This window comes from Salvelinus namaycush, chromosome 13 (genome assembly GCF_016432855.1).
Source record: "Salvelinus namaycush isolate Seneca chromosome 13, SaNama_1.0, whole genome shotgun sequence".
NCBI classification, from domain to species: Eukaryota; Metazoa; Chordata; class Actinopteri; order Salmoniformes; family Salmonidae; genus Salvelinus; species Salvelinus namaycush.
In genome coordinates, this window is record NC_052319.1 from 12,573,541 (window position 1) to 12,590,418 (window position 16,878).

Consider the following 16,878-nt stretch of genomic DNA (forward strand, 5'->3'; position numbering starts at 1 on the left):
GCAGCGCGGCACATCTCCATCACAGAGTTAATCAGGTTGTTGATTGTGGCATGTGAAATGTTGTCCCACTCCTCTTCAATGGCTGTCCGAAGTTGCTGGATATCGGTGGGAACTGGAACATGCTGTCATATGCAGGCCATGGAAGAACTGGGACATTTTCAACTTCCATGAATTGTGTACAGATCCTTTCAACATGGATTATCATGCTGAAACATGAGGTGATGGCTACGGATGAATGGCAGGACAATGGGCCTAAGGACATCATCAAGGAATCTCTGTGCAATCAAATTGCCATTGATTAAATGCAATTGTGTTTGTTGTCCGTAGCTTATGCCTGCCCATACCATAACCCCGCTGCCATCATGGTGAACTCTGTCCACATCAGCAAACCACGTGCCCGCACGATGCCATACATGCTATCTGCCCGGTGCAGTTGAAACTGGGATTCATCTGTGAAGAGCACACTTCTCCATTGTGACAGTGGCCATCAAAGGTGACCATTTTCCCACTGAAGTCGGTTACGACTCCGAACTGCAGTCAGGTCAAGACCCTGGTGAGGACGACAAGCACGCAGATGAGCTTCCCTGAGACGGTTTCTGACAGTTTGTGCAGAGATTCTTCGGTTGTGCAAACCCACAGTCTTTTATCAGCTGTCCGGGTGGCTGGTCTCGGATGATCCTGCAGGTGAAGAAGCTGGATATGGAGGTCCTGGGCTGGCATGGTTACACGTGGTATGCAGTTGTGAGGCCGGTTGAACGTACTGCCAAATTCTCTCAAATTAAGTTGGGGGTGGCTTATGGTAGATAAATGAACATCAAATCTGGCAACAGCTCTGGTGGACATTCCTGCAGTCAGCATGCCAATTGCACACTCCCTCAAAACTGCACATTTTAGAGTGGCCTTATCCCCGGCACAAGGTGCCCTTGTGTAATAATTATGCTGTTTAATCAGCCACAGTCAGGTGGCTGGATTATTTTGGCGAAGAATAAATGTTCACTAACAGGGATGTAAACAATTGTGTGTACAAACTTGGAGAGAAATAAGCTTTTTGTGCGTATGGAACATTTCTGGGATCTTTTATTTCATCTCATGAAACATGGGACCAACACTTTACATGTTGCATTTATATTTTTGTTCAGTACAGTAGAAACCTTCTCTGTGTGGAAAATACTTTGTTTCTACATTTATTTTACTAAACAGTTGCAATGTACAGGGTTGTGTAGGTTACTAAGTTTTTTTTTCAAGATGATTGACCAGAGCAGTTTTGTATAACCCATTGGGCCGGATTAAAAGTGAATTTACTTTGTAAGACTTCATAGTTTGAACTTCATAGCATTCCCAGGAGGCATGGATTATTGCATCATTGTTAGTTTTACACTTAAGACATGACTCTGCCGTTGTGCTATGGAATTTGTGATTTTTTTTGTCTCGTGTAATAAATTCAATACCTTAGTTTATACTGGATTAAGCGTACATTTTCGTTAACTAATTTCGTTAGTTATGTTCCAACATTCCCTCCATCTCGTGCCAATATCAGTTATTATTAAGTCTTGGTTCCAATAGTTAAAATAGTTTTCTAAGAGATTGTCAGCTGGATAGGCTCTCTGCAAAGTTTTGTATATCTTACCTATCATATGAACATCATTTCCTGACTCAAATAGGATTCCCTCAAGGTTGCTCTGATGTCCAAAAGATTTCAAATCAAAATGTATTGATTTGAAACTTTTAAGTATCATGTATTTGAAAATATCTTGGTCAGTCCAAAATTGCTTTTTAATTCTGTCATGGAAATAAATCAACCCTGGCAGTGTACCTTTCATACACATATTTCTCTCTACCTCTCTGAGTCAGGTTTCTGGGGACTGATCAACAACGCTGGGAGGACCACACCTATAGGCCCCACTGAATGGATGCAGTTGGAGGACTTCCGGAGGTTCTGGATGTGAATTTAATAGGTCTGATTGAAGTGACCCTGAAGTTCCTCCCACTCTTAAAGAAGGCTCAAGGAAGCGTGGTCAATGTTGCCAGTATCCTGGGGGAGGCTTTCCCTCAATGGAGGAGACTACTGTCTATCCAAGTATGGTGTGGAGGCCTTATCTGACAGCCTTGGGTACTGTGACATTGTTTTACATTACATTAAACTCTGTAAACTACAGATTGATTTCTGAGCATTTTATTATGGAACTGTAACTGTGCAATGCTAGTTAGAGATATACACTGAGTATACCAAACATTAGGAATACCTTCCTGATATTGAGTGGTCTCAAGGCTTAAACATCTTTAACCTGTCTCCTTCATCTACACTGATTGAAGTGGATTTAACAAGTGAAATCAATAAGAGATCGTAGCTTTCACCTGGATTCACCTGGTCAGTCTATGTCATGGAAAGAGCAGGTGTTCTTAATGTGTTGTGTTATTCATAGATTTAAGCATGTATTAGCTACATAACTAAGCTGCCTGCTTTTATGTTCAGGCGGGATTCGCAGAATTTTGGTGTCAAAGTGAGGCTGGACCTTATTGAAGCAGACCACCAGAGACTGTGGAACCGTCTTCCTGAGGAGGTCAAGCACTCATATAGACCCAACTTCTTTGACGAATATGAGTAGATACTGTATGTTTTTAAAATAGTTTAGTTTTAGTTTAGTTTTAGTTTATTAAATTTATTTTTACAGGGACAGTGCACATTAATCAACGTTTCAGTAAAAGTGCCGGTTTTAGCCAGCCGGCTTATTTTCAACCGCAGTCCCTGGGCAGGACATTAAAAACAATTACAATATAGACAATCATTGAGCAGTGAGCACACGCAGAGCAACATAGGACAAGCAAGACATAGCATACAGACAGAGCAACATAGGACAAGCAAGACGTAGCATACAGACAGAGCAACATAGCAGCAAGACAAAATTCATAAAAGCAACAAAGTGTTTCCACACCTCACAAGCTACAGACAACAGACAACATGGAAAGCGGCAATACACAGCTAGGGATTATGTTCACAAATCTGATTGACCTTTAGCCATGTCTTCATGCATTTTGTGAAAGTGTGATATGTGGTGTAGTTATGTGTGTCTGATGGCAGTGTATTCCAGACATGGGAAGCTCTCACAGAGAAAGCGGATTTACTAAAGGTGCTTTTCCTTTAAGGGAACTATACAGTCACCTCTCATGGCAGACCTTGTGGAAACCTCCCTTATGATGAAGACAGGTTGAGTGTCATTTACTAGCACTGAGCCCAAGAAACCAGTGGAGAGGTTCTGTGTCAATACCCTGACAGAGTCAATAAAGTAGGAATTGAAGGCTATTGCTATTTCGACTGCATCCTGTGTTAGATTGTTATTCACCATGATTTCTAGTCTTTTTGCAGTGTTACTATGGTCTTTCCCTGTTAACTTTTTTAGATTCTCCCAGATCAATTTTGAATTTCCCTTTGCTTCACCAATTATGTAAATAAAAAAGTTTGCCTGTCAATACATGTCATTACAATGCAGAAACATTCATGTCTGTCTCTCATCCATTTCCCGTAGTCTACAGTATATTACAGATGTAAAAGCTCCTGATTTCTCCCTTTGTCTCCTGTGCAGTTCAGACATCTCCAAAGTGACCAGTTGCATGTCCTTACAGCTCGCCACCCACGGACGCGCGACTCACCTCATGTTGATACTACATAGATTATCAATGGTGTATGTAGTGCAAATAGGGAATAATTCATGAATATTGATATTAAATCTTCCTGTGGTGCCTACAAAATACACTGTGTGTGTGTGTTAGAGGTTTTTATGCATTTGAGTTAGTTACTTTTCTCAAACAGATTTTTGGTTAATCACAATGTATTTTAAGGTAAGAAAAACAGAACGTTAAGATTGTATTACAAAACAAAAAATGTATTCATTTTACGTCTCAGCAGCATACATTTTGTCTCTCACTTTGCAATATAGAAAACCATCTGAGCATACAGTATTTAGAATGATCAGTGATACAGTTTTTATTTGTTCTTTTCAAAATACAAAACAATCAATCTAAGAACACAGGATTTATAGCCCATGTTTAGAAAATGACAGTCAGATTCTTTGTTTAATGACCTGACCAAATTCTGTATCTCCAGAAATGTATATTTTGCTATTGGACTTTACCAGCTCCAGAGAGTCACTGGATGTGTCCAAAATTATACATCTTCACACATTAAAATCATGGGCATATTCAAGTATTGTTCCAAATGAATTTGAAAGAGGACATCATTATTCATTAAAAAAAATTAAACTAAAATATGATCATTTTCATTTAAATATGCCAAAAAAAAGTCAGGGAACATTGTTTATCTTTTTTTTTTTTTTTTTTTTTTTTTTATTAATCCCCTTTTCTCCCCAATTTTCGTGGTATCCAATCACTAGTAATTACTATCTTGTCTCATCGCTACAACTCCCGTACGGGCTCGGGAGAGACGAAGGTCGAAAGCCACGCGTCCTCCGAAGCACAACCCAACCAAGCCGCACTGCTTCTTAACACAGCGCGCCTCCAACCCGGAAGCCAGCCGCACCAATGTGTCGGAGGAAACACCGTGCACCTGGCCCCCTTGGTTAGCGCGCACTGCGCCCGGCCCGCCACAGGAGTTGCTGGAGCGCGATGAGACGACGCTAGCCCGGACGACGCTAGCCCAATTGTGCGTCGCCCCACGGACCTCCCGGTCGCGGCCGGCTGCGACAGAGCCTGGGCGCGAACCCAGAGACTCTGGTGGCGCAGCTAGCCACCCGGGAGGCCCACATTGTTTATCATTTTGATCTTAATTACCATGTAAGTATGCTTAGCATACTATCCTTTGAGATATTCGGAATTTTCATCGTTTTCTTTTGACAGCGTCCATAGATTTAGGAAAGCTATGGTAAGAGCACAAGAATTGCATCCGTTTGTGTTTGTTTTGCTTTGTTTGTTTTTTAAGCCCTGAAATGAGGTATATAAACATGCAAGATGAAATGCATACACATTCAGTTTTGATCAGTGGCAAAAATAATGAATTATCCTTTCAAAACATTGTCCTAATTCACAATGCACTTCGCCTGTTCTTTGTTTTGTTTATGAAGCATTATGGACAAGATAATATCCTCTTGGCTGTTGGAGATAGATTATCAACAAAAATCGTACTGTTCAAATTTACAAATGTACAACATATTTATAACATCTCTATCAGCAGTTTCAGTGCAAAGACATACATACAGTATATCACAATTTAAAAAAAAAAATCATGAAACAAGAATTGGCATAAGAAATATCAGAAGGCATAGTCATGAACAGACCTCTTTTCTGTATGCTAAAGAAATGTTTGTCTAATTTCTTTTCACAAATCAATCTTAGTTTTGTAGACAGGCTACGTATAAAAATGGATTCTGTGCAAAGGAGAGTGTGTCTTTGATTCCAATCTGTGAGAAAGGGGGTCATACATCATTGTCCTCTTTGACGAGGTTCGCTGTGTCTTGGAAAGTGTCCTCAGTTGGTGAGTAGGTGCTGGGACGATCCCTCTTCAGGCGTTTGGTGGTTGGGGCAAAGGGAGAGGGGTCAGTGGAGGAACTGTCCTCATTGCTTCCTACTGCTTTTTCATTCTGCATCTGAAAAACAATAAGGGGATGACTAAGCAGAAAACAGGTCAACACAAACCCAACATCTGTTCACCTCTGAGTAGCAATCAGAAGCAAACCTGAAACAGTTAGGAGTACATTCTCCACTGTAGAATAGCCATGTCTCAAAAAGGAACAGGTCCTGAGAGATAGGAAGCATGGAGACAGTCACCTCCCAAATGCTCATTGGGTGTCAGTATTGGGCTTACCTCTGAGTAGATAGGGTTTTCAAAAGTTAAGCTTGGCTTCAATTTTCTTCTGAAGGCACTCCACATTGACTCCTGTAAATGTAGGACACCATTGCTGTAAGTTCCAATATAATCCCTATCCTTTACCTAATGATACAAGTACAGGAAGGGAGAGTCACCTGAACAGGCTTGGCTCTGGCTGTTGAACTGTCCACGGTGCTCACAATCTGCTCTGTATGGTTCTTCTCGATCTGCTCGCCGCTAACAGTAACAGTCACCTGTTTGGAGTAAAACAGTGCAGAACAACTAGTATTGTTTTAACAATGATGCCAATCCCACCTGCTCTAGGAATGTTCATGCAACAGTGTTGTCTTGCGCACCTGTGTGGCGTGGATGACAGCAGGATCACCAGACGATCCAGCTGCTCCAGGGGCATACAGATAGTTCTCATACGTGACTGGCAGCCTCCCCGCTTCCACTGCGCAGTTCCCATCCTGAACGAGACATACTGTTATTCATCATGTCCATCAAAGGTGATTCGAATAGCATTGCTATCTATCACCTACATGTATTTCAAGCTCTTACTATGAAGTCAATGCACTGCAATTTCTGATTTACTTTATTAACTACAGAGCAAAACAATCCTGGCTGGGAATGTGTTGACTCTTAGTCTTGTTAATAATGTACAATATCAGAGGTCCAAAGGGCTAAAGTCAACTGGGGTCTCACAGGCCTAACAAAGGATTAAAATGCTGATGGTGCTGTCTGAAGGTGCAGTGACACCACTAAGTGCTAAACCGACACAATCCAGTGCTTACCAATTGCATGGCCCTGTCATTGAATGACACGCCGATGGGTGGAGGTCCCAGATCCATTGTGACATTGTCACCCGAGCGAAACGTCACCCCATTGCCCGTGTCACCCGTTTTCACCAGACTGCTAAGGCTGGAAAAGAAAGACAGAAAAGAAAATGGCTTCTCGTTCACACAACAATGTGAGGCTCTCGTTTGAAACGTTACGACAGAGGCAAGCACAGATGTTTGAGAGCAGGCGAGCTGAGAACCTACCTGGGTAGATTGGGCATGGACGGCATTAAGGAGCCAGTTCGTTTGTAGTTGAGGAAAACCCCAACAGCCAACACTCCGGTGATGAGGATGATAATCACTACTAACAGTGCAGTAACTGCTGAAGACAAAGATGTCAGCAAGCAACAAAGTTTATTCCAGAACATTTCTACTAATCTTTTGTAAAACATGCATCAGTAGTCCAAAACGAAAACAATTGATCACTTATTGCTGGTAATGACCTATTACTTTGCTGACATACTGCAAATTGAAGTTAAAAGATGATGGTGTTGGGCTTTTTATTAGCTAGTGAACTTAGTAATCTTTTACTGGAAAGAAAAACAGCTTTAGTGTTTGCTGAGTCAAAACAAATCTCACGGTCCAATTATAATGACTTGTGAGACAATAGTATGACGAAAAATAATGTTACTTGGCTCAATCAATGTTGTGTAACTGCTTCATCATGAACCACGAATCAGAAATGTTGTATTAAGACTGGCACGTTGGACTGACATGTCTGGGGTGAAATCTAAATCGTATTTGAAGAGATCCATAATGCAGGTCATTCAGTGTCATACAGACGTTCCTCTTCTTGTCTCACTTTTTACTGTACCTGCTCCTGCAGGGGCACCCCTGGACTTTCCCATCTCACAGTAAGTCCCTGCATAGCCATACTGACACCTGCAAAAGAAAAGACAAAAAACAAATGTTTATTCATGGGGTGGAACGAAACACTCATATGGCTTGTGGCTGTGTTGTTACATGTTATAATAATATGACAACGAATCTACTTCCTGAGACCAGCTGCTGAACTCACTTGCACTTGGGCAGGACCCCTTTGTCAGTGTAGCAGGTCCCTCCGTTCATGCATCTGCATGCAAGGGGCATTAAGACTGGAGCCTCAATGGCTGCAGGAGTGAAAGCCACCACAACGTCATACAACAACGTCTGAGCAGCCATGCACGTATAGAGTATGATTTCAATGGTCAAGGGAGCATGGTGCAGAGAGGCTGCATTCACATGTGATGGGATTTCCTTTATAGACCATACCTGCATCACATTCGTTGGGGTTGAAGCCCACCAGGGATGAGCCTTGGGGGCAGGTGCAGGTGTAGCCTCCAGGACGGATCAGACACAGGTGACTGCACACGTCCTTACAGGGGTTGGGCACTGAGAGGGAAGAGGAGACCTGTGACTACTGTAACTACCGTATACTCACCAGACAGGAAAAAACTACAGAGTGTTTGTTTTAGACTTGACAAACTCGAACCTGAGCGGTTGTATCTGTGCTCCTGGTAGATGCGGACTTGAGTCAGCCAGGGGTTGATGGTCAGCACCTTCACTTTGTCCTCCTTCCCAAACTTGTCAGCCTTCCAGACTTCACCCCGCTCCTTGGTTGTCCAGTACACATGGCCCTCAAAGACATCCAGGCTGTAGGGATTACCAATATCTGAAGCAGAAAATGGCCATGCTTAATTAGCCACCATTTCAGTAGATGTGTGGTCTGATTCAATCATTAACTATTAAGGGAGTTAATAAAGTAGTTATTATAAAGAATATATCGCCATGTTAGCAGCATCTATGGCTGCATCCCAAATGGCGATCTATTCCCTACATAATACACTACTATGGGCCTTGGTCAAAAGTAGTGCACTATATAGGGAATAGGGTACCATTTGAGACGCAGCCTAAGAAAGGTCTCAGTGGGTTCTGACCTCCTGACATGATGATCTTCCTCTCGGTGCCGTCCGGCTTCATGGACTCTATGATGTTCTCCTTGGAGTCACACCAGTAGATCCTATCTCCATTCAGAGAGTCCAGAGTCAGTCCAGTGGGCCAGCCCAGGTCCTCATCCAACAGAACCTGCCTGTGTTGCCCGTCCATCCAGGCAGACTCAATCCTGGGTCTCCTGCCCCAGTCTGTCCAGTACATGGTTCTGGGAAATGCACAGTCACATATGCTTAACAGAGTGTTTGTTAACAAATGTTGATCACTCCACAATGCTGTTATATCTGAGAGGATACACTATATTAGCTTATTATGAAGGGAACACACACACACACACACATACATTCTTCTTTGGAACAAACAAAAAAGCCCCCTATGCCACTGTAGTTGATCACTTCCGTACCCGAGTGCTGGATTCAAAACAATAGCAGCTGGCTGGTCCAGGTCATTATGGATCAACCACTTCCTGTAGCGTCCATCTAGCTTTGCCACTTCAATTCGATTGGTCCCTGCGTCTGTCCAGTAAATGTGACTGTGAAACCAAGATAAGCTGTTAGATTGAATACAAAAATGTATTCTTAAAAGCAAAAATAGTAAGCAAAAATGAAGGAGTTGTACCCTCCGATCCAGTCCACAGCGATACCATCAGGGTTGGAAACATATCTCAGGTTCAGATCCAACTCCTTCACTGGGTTATTGCCGTTGTCATTGAATGTGGTCATGTAGGCTCGCTTGATAGAGCCAAACTGAGAGCCTCGGCCCAGGACCGTCCAGTACACAATACCTGAGAGCACAATAGAGTCATATTCAGAAGTGTACATCATTGCAAAATGGTTTGCAACGGAAAAACTAAAATGTGTTTCTTATTGGACAAGTTCAGGTAGTCCCTCCCCGTTTTGGCCCCTTTGCTTCTGTTTGGTTCCTCATGAAGTGGAGTAAAAATGATGTTTCTGCTGAAAACCTCCCCAGTCACTGTATCACTCTCATAGTGCTCTTCACATGAGCCAAATGGCACTGACTAGTTAACTAGTTGAGCTGAAGGTCTTACTGAGTTCGATGCCCTCTGGATCCCACTGGTAGTCCAGAGCCTGGATGTGCTCGGCGTTGTCCACGTAGTCTGAATACTGCTCCGATGACAAGTCGAAGCGGCGAATTCTCACGTTGTCGGGCAGAAGCAGCACTGGTGGGTTTCCTGAAATGGAGAATGGTGAAATATGGTCCCATCCTTAAAGGGATACTTCGTAATTGTGGCAATGAGGCCCTTTATCTACTTCTCCAGAGTCAGAGGAACTCATGGATACCATTTTTATGTCTCTGTGTCCAGTATGAAGTAAGTTAGAGGTAGTTTTGCAAGCCAATGCTAACTAGCGTTAGCACAATGACTGGAAGTCTATGGGTATCTGCTAGTATTGTCAAAATCCAAAGTATCCCTTTAACATTCAGGCATTCTACTCCAGAGCACTAACAGATAGGAGGCAGATGTTTGCGTCCCAAATGGCACCCTCTTCCCTATACAGTACAGTACTTTTGACCAGAGCTTAGCTGCACTACAAAGGGAATAGGGTGACATTTGGAACGCAGACATAATGACTTGTCCAGCTAAGCTCTTACCCTCAGCAGCACACTCAATGCCATGCTGCTCGCTGACTGAGCGGAAGCCCTGGGCACAGAAACACTCGTAGCTTCCCTTGGAGTTCTGACACTCCTGTGGACACGTCCCGTAGACCTCACACTCGTTGACGTCTGTTCACAAAACACAACAGGAAAAACACAGAGAAATCCAAAGGTTAATAATAGTACAAGCAGAGGACATCATAAGAGGTTTTAAAAGAGTGTGACATTGGTACAGAGTGGTGTTTCCGCATTCAGCTTGTACTGATGCTTCCTGTACCTTCACAGGTGTTCCTGTCTGTCTGGCTGGGTTTATATCCAGGCTTGCAGGAGCAGAGGAAGCCTCCGCCTGTCAGGTCTGTGCAATTGTGCTCACAGATGGTCTCACTGCAGGAGCGCCCACTGCCAACATCTGGGGAGAGCACATGTACATGTCACATTATGAGGGTCGACGTTTCCTCTCACTTCAGTATTATACAAGCAGCCATATAGCTTAGCATAAGATAACGGTTTATGATGGTTGAGATGGAGAGGGAAGACTGTGGTTACTGAGTTGGGTGGGTTACTCACTGCAGCCCAGCTCGTCAGAATGGTCTCCACAGTCATCATAGTCGTCACAGGCATACTGCAGAGGGATGCACTGGCCATTACTGCATTTGAACTGATCTGCTGAACAGGGCCCATGTGTTGGGGTCTGGCCTGTGACAAACACAACACATCATGTCAACATGTCAACCATTTCAGAGAGTGAAAGACATGGACGATCGGATGGACAATAACCTTTAGTAACATGACAAATTAGTCCCAAATGGCACCCTATTCCCTATAAAGTGCACTAACACTATGGGTCCTGGTCCAATGTAGTGCACGATAAAGGGAAAAGGGGTGCCATTTGGGATGTTATCTACATAATGTTCATACAATGATGGGCTATATGTACTCCAAACTCCCATGGAGATGGGACAATATATGACAGTATTGTAACTTGCGATTGGCGTGTACTTACAGTGCTCCTTTTTTTCGTCAGTGCCGTCCCCACAGTCGTCCACCGAGTTGCAGAGCTCATGGCTGTAGATGCACCGGTTGTTGTCACAGCGGAAACGGAATGGCGGGTCACACGGGATATCCACTAGGGAGACAAGACCAGGGCCCGTATTTATCAAGCATCTCAAAAGTGATCTAGGATCAGCTTTCCCTTTTAGATCATAATAAATCAGACTATTAAGGACAGGGAGGACCTAATCCCAAATCAGCACTCCTACTCTGAGATGCTTGATAAATACGGCTCTAGGTCATGGCCAGGCTCAATCTCAAGGTAAAATGTCTCATTGTTAAAGAATAAGGATTCATTCAACAATGTAACTATTTAAGGAACAGTGTAGCCATTGAAGGGACATTAGCCTTACAGCAGAGGTGGAGCTCCTCATCTGAGTGGTCTCCACAGTCGTTGTCTCCGTCACATTTCCAGTTGGGCTGCACACACACATGGTTCCTACACTCAAACAGGAACGGTGGGCAATACGTGCCATTGGGATAACGGGTTGCTGCAAATGAAAGAAATGGACCATTACAATTAAAATTCATGTTTGTAACTTTTAAACTTAAGATTGGGGGCTCCTGAGTGGCGCAGCGGTCTAAGGCACTGCATTTCAGCGGTCTAAGGCACTGCATTTCAGCGGTCTAAGGCACTGCATCTCAGTGGTCTAAGGCACTGCATCTCAGCGGTCTAAGGTACTGCATCTCAGCGGTCTAAGGCACTGCATCGCAGCAGTCTAAGGCACTGCATCTCAGTGTTGGAGGCGTCATTACAGACACCCTGGTTCGATTCCAGGCTGATTCACAGCAGTCTAAGGCACTGCATCTCAGTGCTGGAGGCGTCACTACAGACACGCTGGTTCGATTCCAGGCTGTATCACAACAGGCCGTGATTGGGAGTCCCATAGGGCGGTGCACAATTGTCCCAGCGTTGTTTTGCCGTTGAAATGACATCTTTTCAACCAGTTTTGCTCACTGAGAGTGTTGTATTTGATGTCAGCCCATTGACAAATCTATGATGATACGTAACACTTACGACATGATGTCTCGTCAGTGTAGTCCAGGCAGTCGGCGCTGCCGTCACATTTGAACCGGTCGGCGATGCAGTGGCCACTGCCACACTGGAAGTAGCCTGGGTGACAGGTCCGCAGCTCTGCAACACAGCCATGCCAGCACACAACTCATCATTAACACTGTAGGTATTAATCAAATCAAGTCAAATGTTATTTGTCACATGCGCCAAATACAACAGGTGTAGACCTTACCGTGAAATGCTTACTTACATGCCCTTAAGTTCAAGAAAGAGTTAAGAAAATATTTCCTAAATAAACTAAAGTAAAAAATGTAATAAAAAGTAACAATAAAATGACATAACAGGGGTACCGAGTCAGTGTGCAGGGGTACAAGTTAGTCGAGATAATTTGTACATGTAGGTAGGGGTAAAGTGACTATGCATAGATAATAAACACAGAGTATCAGCAGTGTAAAAATCTTTTCAGTCTCCTGCGGGGGAAAAGGTGTTGTTGTGCCCTCTTCACAACTGTGTTGGTGTGTTTGGACCATGATAGTTTGTTGGTGATGTGGACACCAAGGAAAATGAAACTCTCGACCCGCTCAACTAGCGGGTCCGCTCAGCCCGTCAATGTTAATGGGGGCCTGTTCGGCCCGCCTTTTCCTATACTCCACGATCATCTCCTTTGTCTTGTTCACATTGAGAGAGAGGTTGTTGTCCTAGCACCACACTGCCAGGTCTCTGACCTTCTCCCTATAGGCTGTCTCATTGTTGTCGGTGATCAGGCCTACCACTTGTGTCATCAGCAAACTTAATGATAGTGTTGGAGTCGTGCTTGGCCGGTATCTCAGATTCGGATCTTGTGTTCACGACTACTGTAAATAAATATTGAAAAGTGACTTGAATTCACAATCTGACCAGAAGAAACCGGCAACAGAAGAAGTCAATTTATTCCGGTGGTCCTTTCTGTGTATCCTGTGCCTCAAAAAGGTGACGTTTTACTGCTTCTTTCCCTGGTGCTGTATTCCATCACACATTAATAAGCAGAGCCAGCACCAAAATAAAGAGCCTCCACTCACCACAGTCCCTTTCATCTGAGTTGTCCTCACAGTCGTTGTCATGGTCACAGACCCAGCGGTCGGGAATGCAGTGCAGATTGTCGCAGCGAAACTCGCTCTCCGAGCACACACGCGGGCCTGGGGGAACACAGAGAGGGGAACTAAAGAATTAGCACTGCATAAGGGAAGACTTAATTAGTTGTCATTGCCACAGTCCAAACAAACACGATGTCGACACAGATGACAGAGGGTATTACCATATTACTACATTATTCTGGGATTGTTTATTAATATTTCATACAAAAACAGCCACTGCTTTGACAAATACAATAGTTCTAGTCCCTCAATTGGGTAATTGCAATAGCGCCGCTGAGTTATGACTTGTTTTTTGCATTAACAAACGATCTCGAAGCACCCAACCAATCATGCTGTCATTTTTCTGTGGTGAGTTCATGATGGAATTCACTGGAGGTGTTCTCTCGCCACACATTACCACCACAGTTACGAAGAGGAGTGGCAACCCCAAAAAACGAGCAAATGTCATCATACAACACATTAGTAGTTGTTCTTTGAAGCAGATGCATTATCCTCATCAGCTGGCATGCTCTCAGCCTTGTTTAAATTCTCCAGGGCAGAGGTGGCCAACTCCCTCACTCCCTCCGACTGACATGCTGACAAGCTGTTTCTCTAGCAGCTGATAAGCCCGCCTCACATTAAACTGCTCCGAAGACAGAAGTGTTAAGTCTTTTACAAGAGCACTTTGTTATCTGATAAAACAATAACATGTCCATTCTTTGCCATCAACACCTCTATTTCATATGGGTGACTCACTGTGTCTGAGCTACATTGGAATCCCCCACTAGAATCGCTTAGAAGACACTGAAAGCCATACCTACAAGTAACCAGCCTTTTGAATCATGTGAATTAGACCATAACTGCTAAGGAGACACGTAGGGCCGGTTGCACCAGTTGGATTTAAAAAGGTTGGGCTTAAATGGATGAGGTATTTACAACCTTGTTATGCCCAACTTGTACAACTGGCCCATGATGGCTCAGTGTAAAAGTGCCAATGCGAGGCAGCCAGGGGATATAAGGTGAAGGTTGTTAATTAGATACAGTATTAGACAGTGGTGGTGGGTAGAAGTACTGAATAACTCACTGCAGGCGCGCTCATCCGAGCCGTCGCCACAGTTGTTGTCCCCGTCACACCTCCAGCGCAGAGGGACACACTGGTGGTTGTCACAGCGGAAGTCCCCCAGAGGGTCACAGGTCACCTCCTCTGAAACCACAATAGGCACACACACAGGGACACGAGATAAGAAGCAAAAGACAATGCTCAAACGCATACATGCACCTGTAGTGACAATTTCCCTCAAGTTCTTATCCCCCTTATCCTTAGTTCTTATCCTCCTTATCCTTAGTTCTTATCCTCCTTATCCTTAGTTCTTATCCTCCTTATCCTTAGTTCTTATCCTCCTTATCCTTAGTTATTCCTTGAAATGTTTTATGCCCAAACATTGCATTCGTGCAAACACATGGCGTGCTTTTACCAGACACATATTAAGCAATAAAGATTAAGAGGTTGTCCATTAAGTTTGCTTTGTAGTCCAGGACTAGGCTTCATAAAGTGTCCGGGAAACCGACCCTCAGTCATTTAGTTGATTTATCACTTCAAAATAAAATCAACATTCATTCCAGTATTACTTGTCCTCTTTGAGACCATTTCAAGACAGTGATTAAGTTCCAGCTACAACCAGTGCTACTACAAGACACTGTCAGATGAATGAGAAATTCTTCAACACTGTGCATCATACTGTTTAATATAGCGTTGATGATAACTACTAGACCACAGAGCTTTGAACTGAGAGGTGCCATCTGTTTTTTTAAATTAAAGCTGAGCGGATCATGCAGAGGGGAGTGCAGCATGCCTGAATTGGGTGAGCTCTGAGCTATGCCAGGTCTATAGGAGAGGACATGAGAGGAGGAGGGCTCGGCTGAGCTGTCTCTACCACACAGTGCTGGTGGTTTGAAAGATAGTGGTGCTAGAGGGGAGAACCCTCCTATCCCTCCACCTGGCCCGGCCGCTGCATTCTCTAACACAGATTAGCGTGGATCTCCCCTCTAGCGCGGGGATGGCACTAATGGAGTGAGGGCCTCTGATAAGAGATGGGAGGGTCATAGCTGGTGTGTGTGGATCGGTGCGCGGTACAAAGAGCACAGTGTGCACCTTGCCCCGTACAACGGTACACACGCGCACGCAGGCACACGCACACTCTTTCACACGCACACAAGCCATAAATCCAGAAAGTTCTCTCACGGGGAGCAGGCGGTGAGACCCTCTCCATCACTACCTCCCACTGTCACACTATGTAATGTTCTGCTAATAGCCCTTAATTCACTCCCAACACACATTGTTACCTCATACAAAAACGTTATTATGCAGTGCCGTGGGTCTTAACCATTTGTTGATTTATGTCTCAAATCTGATGTTTCAGTGGACTCACCGCAGTGCTGCTCATCACTGTTGTCCCTGCAGTCGTTGTGGCCGTTGCACACAGACCACCGTGGCACACAGCGGTAGTTGGTCCTGCAGACAAACTGGGTGTGGTTGTCACAGCGATAAGACGGCCCCACTGTGAAAAGACCACGTCAAGGAAGTCAATAACAAAGAACAACATGCAGACAGACACTTCAGAGGAAGTCTTTCAATCGTATATCTGCTGGGAGAAAACAACTGTTAATTGCGATTTTCCACAGTTTAGAATGAACAGGTCTCAGTAGGCTCACTGTAGCAATCCCACTCAATCCCTACAGTTGAGCGTGTGCTTTCACCACACGATTCTCTGTGTGATGCTGGGCGCGTCACTCACTGCACTCTTCCAGAGGCTCGTCAGAGTTGTCGCCACAATCGTCGTCCACGTCACACTTCCAGTTCTGGGGGATGCAGCGTCCGTTACGGCACTTGAACTGACCGGGCCGGCAGGTCCTGCTGGAGCAGTGGGCGGGCTCCTCGTCAGAGCCGTCGCCACAGTCGTCGTCCCCGTCACACTGCCACGCCTCGGGGATGCACCTCTTATTGGCGCACTGCCACTGGTGGCTCTCGCACTGATGAGTGGCTGCACAGACAGTCAATTCAGTTTTAACCCTCCACTGAAGTACATTCACATACAGCTGCTATTTAACAACATGGATCACAAGGTTATGGGAAATCAACAGGTTAAAAAGAGTGTAATCAAACAATTACAAAGAATGTTTCCTACGAGCTCAGAGTGTTCTCTGGAAACAAAAATGACAGCGCTAAATGCCACCAACCACACAGCACAGGATCTTCATCAGAGCCATCATGGCAGTCCTGGTTGCTGTTGCACAGGAAGTGGGGGCTGGTGCAGTTTCCATCGTTGCACTGAAACTGGCCCAGTCGGCAGTGGCGACTAGGGCAGGTGGAGGGCTCATCAGAGCCGTCTCTGCAGTCCCTCTGGCCGTCACACTTCCACCAGATGGGGATGCAGCTGTGGAGGGGAGGAGGGACAATACTGTTCAGGGCTCACCAATGCCTCAATTATACCACAGGACATG

At 44.5% G+C, this 16,878-nt stretch overlaps 1 protein-coding gene across 1 annotated transcript in view; it reads right to left on the reverse strand.

Annotated features, from left to right (window-relative positions):
* Positions 1-5,426: 5,426 nt before the first annotated feature.
* LOC120057774 (low-density lipoprotein receptor-related protein 2-like) overlaps positions 5,427-16,878 on the reverse strand; it is a 51,057-nt gene continuing 39,605 nt past the window's right edge. The window contains exons 55-79 of the mRNA XM_039006244.1: positions 16,615-16,811; positions 16,173-16,418; positions 15,807-15,935; positions 14,462-14,581; positions 13,324-13,440; positions 12,269-12,385; positions 11,604-11,741; positions 11,204-11,326; positions 10,768-10,896; positions 10,478-10,609; positions 10,198-10,329; positions 9,635-9,778; positions 9,205-9,370; positions 8,990-9,118; positions 8,574-8,794; positions 8,129-8,308; positions 7,909-8,028; positions 7,676-7,766; positions 7,472-7,539; positions 6,862-6,979; positions 6,613-6,739; positions 6,175-6,288; positions 5,974-6,072; positions 5,816-5,887; positions 5,427-5,597 (exon numbers count right to left, since the gene is read on the reverse strand). Coding sequence (XP_038862172.1) covers positions 5,427-5,597; positions 5,816-5,887; positions 5,974-6,072; positions 6,175-6,288; positions 6,613-6,739; positions 6,862-6,979; positions 7,472-7,539; positions 7,676-7,766; positions 7,909-8,028; positions 8,129-8,308; positions 8,574-8,794; positions 8,990-9,118; positions 9,205-9,370; positions 9,635-9,778; positions 10,198-10,329; positions 10,478-10,609; positions 10,768-10,896; positions 11,204-11,326; positions 11,604-11,741; positions 12,269-12,385; positions 13,324-13,440; positions 14,462-14,581; positions 15,807-15,935; positions 16,173-16,418; positions 16,615-16,811 — 3,400 coding nt within the window. The remainder of the gene's footprint in view (positions 5,598-5,815; positions 5,888-5,973; positions 6,073-6,174; positions 6,289-6,612; positions 6,740-6,861; positions 6,980-7,471; positions 7,540-7,675; positions 7,767-7,908; positions 8,029-8,128; positions 8,309-8,573; positions 8,795-8,989; positions 9,119-9,204; positions 9,371-9,634; positions 9,779-10,197; positions 10,330-10,477; positions 10,610-10,767; positions 10,897-11,203; positions 11,327-11,603; positions 11,742-12,268; positions 12,386-13,323; positions 13,441-14,461; positions 14,582-15,806; positions 15,936-16,172; positions 16,419-16,614; positions 16,812-16,878) is intronic.